At 56.6% G+C, this 6166-nt stretch overlaps 1 protein-coding gene across 1 annotated transcript in view; it reads right to left on the bottom strand.

Moving 5' to 3' along the window:
* The window catches only part of VOLCADRAFT_89684 (uncharacterized protein), a gene marked incomplete at both ends in the record, with an annotated part of 7822 nt that extends 2461 nt beyond the window's left edge, over positions 1-5361 (bottom strand). The window contains 8 exons of the mRNA XM_002949162.1: positions 640-705; positions 851-952; positions 1831-1843; positions 2144-2301; positions 2648-2708; positions 3244-3353; positions 3586-3701; positions 5061-5361. Coding sequence (XP_002949208.1) covers positions 640-705; positions 851-952; positions 1831-1843; positions 2144-2301; positions 2648-2708; positions 3244-3353; positions 3586-3701; positions 5061-5361 — 927 coding nt within the window. The remainder of the gene's footprint in view (positions 1-639; positions 706-850; positions 953-1830; positions 1844-2143; positions 2302-2647; positions 2709-3243; positions 3354-3585; positions 3702-5060) is intronic.
* Positions 5362-6166: the final 805 nt, after the last annotated feature.

The following is a 6166-nucleotide window of genomic DNA, read 5'->3' as shown; positions in this document are numbered from 1 at the left end:
TAACAGGGGGGGTTTAGGGGAGGGTATTGAAGAGGGGTTTATGAAGAAGAAAGTATGCTGGGAGCGGGGAAAACATAGGAAAAAAGAGGGGGAATACAGGGTTTGAGGGGAAAAAATTGGGTGGGTAGGAGGGACTGGGTTTTTAAAAATGTTGCCGAAGGGGGGGGAAAAAGGGGAAGCCAAGGGGTATTCCAAGGCGGGTAGCTGGACAGGGAAATGGAGGGATTAACTCAACCGGTGTGGGGCCGGGGGGGTCTTGGGGCCGAGGAGGGTCGAACGCAACAGGTTCCGACCATCCATCAGGTTGGTGACTGACGTGTACGTGTGACAAGAAAGCAGCAGCAGCAGCAGCAACAAAGGCCTGCAATCCGGTAGTATACTCCCGGGCCCGCCCGGCCCACCCACACTCAGACAGGACGCAAGGCGGTGCTTTATCATGTGGTAGCTCGGGAAGCCGGGGATAGCCGTCTATGGTCTGTATGAATGGCTGGCTGATGTTCGGCGATGTAGCGCTCACATACGGGCAGACAATAAAAATGCGCCCATGGCCCTGGCAGGGTCGTGCACGAACTATTCGACACCAGCAAACAGCCTCACCACCATCCCCCCCCCGCAACCACTGCCGTACCCCCACCCCACCTGCACCACGATGGGCCGCCCCGATAGCCTGTTTTTGGTTCGATTTCCACCCAGCTGAGTGTTTACCTGCGGTATGGCGGTGCGAAGAGGAGAGGAGAAATGGGTGGAGGAGGGAAGGAGGAAGGAAGGGGAGGAGGAGAAAGGGGAAGGAGGAAGGGGCGGAGGAGGAAGGGGAGGAGGAGGAGGAGGGGAAGGAGGAAGGGGAACGTACCTTGAACCTAATGGTCTTCCCCGGCTCGGTGGCCACATAGCCCCACTTCCCACGACCTTCATCAGTCCAATTCCAGCCGTCCACAGGTTGCTGGGCTAGAGCCTACATGGCACGAGGCATGACGATTGAAAGGTTGGTGCGACTCAAGTTGGCTTGGTCGGTAGTAGGTAATAGGACTGGGACAATGACACAGGTGGTTGCGGGGGCCCCTATGCTAGGCCGTGCCGGGCTGGATTTGGAATTGGATTTACAGCTGTGAATTTGAATTTGGATTTCCATCTGTTTGACTTAAGAGCTGGAGTCGGTTGGGGGTTCTCCTCCTCGTCGACAAGACCCGCTCTTAGAAGGAGGGGTAGGGGGTTAAAACACACCAGGGAAGTCCCCCCCCGCCCCCAATCGTGTGTGGTTCGTCTTTCCCCCCCGCCCCCCCCGGCCCTCGCGCTTTCTCTCCAACATATAACCAGGCAGGTGGCTGGCAGAAGTTAAGGCCTGACTTCGGCTCCCGGAGTGCCCGGGTTCAAATTCGCCTGCCGACTCCTCGGGTGTTTGAGGGGTGTCGAATTGGGAGGTGGGCCCCCATCTTGTGGACGGTGTAGGACGTGATAATATAAACTTGCGAGCTAACCAGGAACTAAGTTGTGGCGCCGTTGATCCGCTAGATTTGTTTGGATGCTGGTGGTGAGTTGCAATACAATCCAACGAATACATTCTGAAGTCGGATGGGGTGAATGGATTAGGGTGCCCCTCTAGCAGGGGAGAGCAGGGAACTGCCTCCAAGGGACATGTTGCCGCTGGTGAAGCTATACCACCCTGTAACAACATCATATAACCGCCAGGAAACGGCTTCCGCAGTGGTGCAGTCGAAGAGGTGCAGACGCAGCTTCCGGAAAGCTTCCCCCCGCATTCGTACATTCGTAGAAGCACACACGAACACACGAGGCAAGCACACAACACGTATACGGTTGCACACACGCACGCACATACGCGTCTCTTCTGTGTGAGCGCACACGCACACCCACACGCACACCCACACCCACACGAACACGCACCCACAGCTCCTGCTCGATGTGGCACGTGCTCCCGGTGGCCTCGTAGTTGCCTTCCGACAGCGGGGGGGGCAGCGGCCGGGCTGCGACAGCTTCCAGGGCTGCCACCGCTGCCGCTGCTGCTGCTGCCGCTGCTGCTAGATTTGCCGTTGGCGCTGCTGTCACTGCTGCTGTTACGTCGTCGTCGTCGATGGCGGATGTGACCCACGGGTCACACCTGGCGCTGTCGTCGCTGTTACGGTTGGACCGCAGCAAGTCCAGGCACATCGTGATGAGCAGCTCCGTGGCGAGGACATGGCCGCCACGACCCGGGTGGTTGTGACCGCCGTTGAAGATGGCCCCGTACGACACCGCCTCGGCCCCCCCAACCGCCGCTGACGGCATCACAGCCGCCTTCAGACTCACCTGCGGGTGCCGAAATCCACACGGAGGCCAGGCAAGGATCGGCAAGAATGGTGTACGACGGTTGTTCAATGGAACGTACGACAATCAACATTGCGAATAGATAATTTGACCCAGAACATGCAGCTGTGGTAAAATATTCCGTACGATATTTCTTTAACATTGGCAACGAAAGGGACAAACTATCAAGGCGGAATCTTTTTGCTAGCAGCGCACGCCTCTGTGGCTTACAACTGCTGCTGCTCCTGTCACAACAGCCTCCCGCCATCAGCACTCTCACTTCCCCCCTCCCTCCCCAGCCATTCACTCTCTCCCCAGCCATTCACTCTCTCCCCAGCCACTCACTCACCGAGGGCAGGCTGTAGTAGGTCGCGAATTCCATGAAGTCGCGCTCCGCAGTGTGAAGGTAACTGGCGCGGCCGCGGCCCCGGGGATTGGGACGACGGTGGCGGGGGTGGTCGGGAGCCGGGGCCATGTCCAAGGGCGTGCGGGGGGAAGGGGGGGTTCAGGAAAACACACGCTCGCCCATTGCGGGGGTTGGGGGGTTGATATTTTGCACCCGTCTGTGTTGGGAGGGTCTATTTATATGCGTGTGTAGGTGCAGGAGGTGGACGGCGGGCGGGACGGCGGCAACACAGCAATAAATGGTGTGGTTAACCTTGGGTTTTTGACCAGGATTTACATCTTTAAGATGAACTCAGCAGCGGCAAAGCATAGGGAGGGAGAGAGAGGGACAGAAAGAGAGGTAAGAGAAGCGGAGGGTAAAAGCATGCAGTACGAGGAGGACTCAGCAGTACATTAGGATAGTAGAGCAGCACGGCCCGTAAATACGGCATACGTTGAAAAGACGAGGCTGTACAAAAGGCAGCAAAGGGGCTGAAACAAAACGGGCTTTTTCGACAGGCTCACAAAATATAACAGCGGCTGCCCCCTGCACCTACTTACTTGCCGTGCGCGGCGCCGATGGCGTACATGTTGATGAGCAGCACTGCGGGACGAGATGCCAGTCCCAGCAGTTTCCTGATCAGGCGTTCCATGGCCCTCCGATTGGGGTCCTGAGGCCTCGTGAAGCAAGCAGGGGTTGGAAACCCTCTCCACACCTTCTACACCAAAAGACGCCTAGGACATCAAAGCTGCACACACATTACTACTACTACTACTACTACTACTACTACTACTACTACTATTACTACTACTATTACTACTACTAGTACTAAGACTTCAGGGCGGGCGAGTAAGAAAAGGACATGTAGAATTGACAACAGTTCTTCCCCCATCCGCACTCACCGCAAATGTCCAGCGCGGTGCCGGGGAGTCATTCGCCGCGTACTCCACGAGTACCAGATCCACCTCGGGTGGCAGGTGGTGGTGCAGGCAGCTGCTCATATAGGCGGACTGGGTGCCTAGGCGGGGGTTGAGGGACGGGGGGGAGGGAGGGGAGGGGAGGGGAGGGGAGGGGAGGGAGGGAGGAGGGAGGGAGGGGAGGGGAAGGACGAACCACGAACGAGTGAGGAGGGGAGGGGAGGGAGAGCGAGGAGGGAGGGGAGGGGAGGGGAGGGAGAAAGAGGAGGGAGAGGATTTCCTCAAATCTTAAATAAGCAACTATTGCAAATCAGCGAAAAAAAATACGATACGACTGTTACCCCCAGAGGGGGGAGGGAAGAGGGTAGGAAGGTTGTGGTGGGCATATTCGCAAAGACGGTCGCACCTGCACCTGCACCTGCACCTAAGGTCCTCCTCACGGCTCCGAAGTCACAAAGACCGCGAGCGCACTAAAGTAGGCGGGGGCACGGTCGCGGGCCATTAGGCCTGTTAAGTTCACTTCCACCACTTCCCAACAACCTAATCTGAACGCACCCCCTCGAGCACACTTCTTTCTGGTGCCATGGCCTGAGGCTAGGCAGCGGGGTAGTCAGAGCACCAAACCTCAACCCCCCCCATATCATGTCGCAGCCAGCCACACCTGGAACGGCGCCGTTTAAGAACTCGTGTTGAGGCGTCCGGGTTCGAGTCCTCATGTAATCGCTCTGACCTCCCTGCCCTCCATCCCCTGTTGCTACTGCCGCTGCTGCTGCTGTTGCTGTTGTTGCTACATCCGCCCCGCTGCCTTGGCTGTTGAGTGTGTCGTAGGATACGAGGACGCGGCGTCGGGGCCTATGTGTGTGGGGCGGTAGGGCGGCGTTGAGCCAGTCCATGAATGTCTTGACGTAGCTGCCTTGCGCGCCGCCCACGGCCTGGCCGAAAGTGATGCTGCCGCCCAGGGCTGCTACCATTAGCGCCTCCCCTGGAGAGGAGAACCAGCGGTGCGCGTCGGCAGTGGGGGTTGTGTGTGAGGCATATGGGGAGGGGCTGGGGAGAACGACGCGATGACGGGTCCGTGGATGGATGTGAGGTTCATTGGCATCTTGCTCCGGTCAGGGGTCATGGCGGCTGTGTAGGGCTGGGAAGGGGGAGCGCCCGATAACGATTAAGCAGAGCAGCAGTTTTGGGAATGTGGGTTGGAGAGTGGGTTATGGGTGCCCATTCTTCTGGGACAGGGGTTGCGCGAGGCTGCTTGGGTTTCAGATCATTGGTTTTGCATGGAAAAAGTTAACAGGCCAACGCAGCCGTGTCTTCGCAGACGCATCCCTGTAGATGTTACATATGTGCGAGGTGCACAGTTCGTTGTTGGTCCTCAATAGCAGATTCTGCTTTAAGGCTGTCCTGATGACTGAACGCGCGGATCCTGTACACTCGAAAACGCAATGGTGTACGGCACTAACCGTTGCGCGCGCGCTCAAGCACCAGGCGCAAGCGCGCTGCGTGTCCCACATAAGTCAATCCCGCCAAGCGCTCCGGGAGCGGCACGACGAAGCGGTAGCCATGTTTGCTTTGTGAGTCCCTGCTCATCTGGACACCGGGCAGGACTCGCTCGGCAGCGCTGTAGTTCCAGTAGATTTTGGCATATTTAATTTCGCTTTCAGTCAGATTGTCGAGACGTGGGCCGGTCGCACGCTGCCAACTGACCGATACAGGCAGTCCAGCTAATGCCGACAGCGCCAAGAGTAAGCTCCTAACGATCATTATCGCCTAGTTATCCATGGTTGTAATTATGATCCCCGTTTTGCATGCCAAGATGGAAGGGCTCGGGCATGACATTGTTCATGACGCAGTTACATCGTGTCCTGATGCTTTTCTTTTCCAAATGGGGGGACGTGTCGGACTTGGATCTCCTATAATCGTGTAATGCACGGACGTCAAACGCGTTCTTGACCTGCTGCTTCTGTGTCCATGACACAGCAAAGGTACTGCACTACCTCGTGCCTCCTTTTTGGCGCTTGGCGCCAGTTCCGCCTATGAACTTCAGGCCATCAGCGGCCCCATGCATTATTTGGAGTCGCATCACTGGAGACATGGGAATAGTCTATCCGTGGACCTTTCCACTCAAACGGAATTAGCTGTCTCTGTTGCCTACCATAACATAGCGCTGCATCTTGGGCTTGCTTTGAGCAGGTTATGACGCATGTTCCTAAAATCGCAGTGGTTAGGATTGAATTCATGCGGGCATGTGTACCGACTATGAAAACATAAAGAGTTATGATGAGAGGTTCCCCGATGGTGCATGACCCTGCCCAACAGTGCTTACTTACATGTTGCATCATGGCTTGCGTTCTCTCGCTGTTTCGGATCCGCGGGATCCATGGGGCGTACGTTCGGATTTCGCCAGGTGAGGCAGGGGTTCGAATCATGCATAAATGGCAGAGCTGAACGGATTTGCAGCCGGATTTAAGAAATTCGGATTTAAGAAATTAGCGTCTCAGAACCACAAATTCCACAAATTGTTTTCACGGAACACCTATAAAACCTATATGATACGCCTCCGTGCTGG

This window comes from Volvox carteri, assembly GCF_000143455.1.
Source record: "Volvox carteri f. nagariensis unplaced genomic scaffold VOLCAscaffold_13, whole genome shotgun sequence".
Lineage (NCBI taxonomy): Eukaryota > Viridiplantae > Chlorophyta > Chlorophyceae > Chlamydomonadales > Volvocaceae > Volvox > Volvox carteri.
The sequence above is the reverse complement of the archived record's forward strand: the minus strand, read 5'-3'. Positions and strand labels throughout refer to the sequence as shown.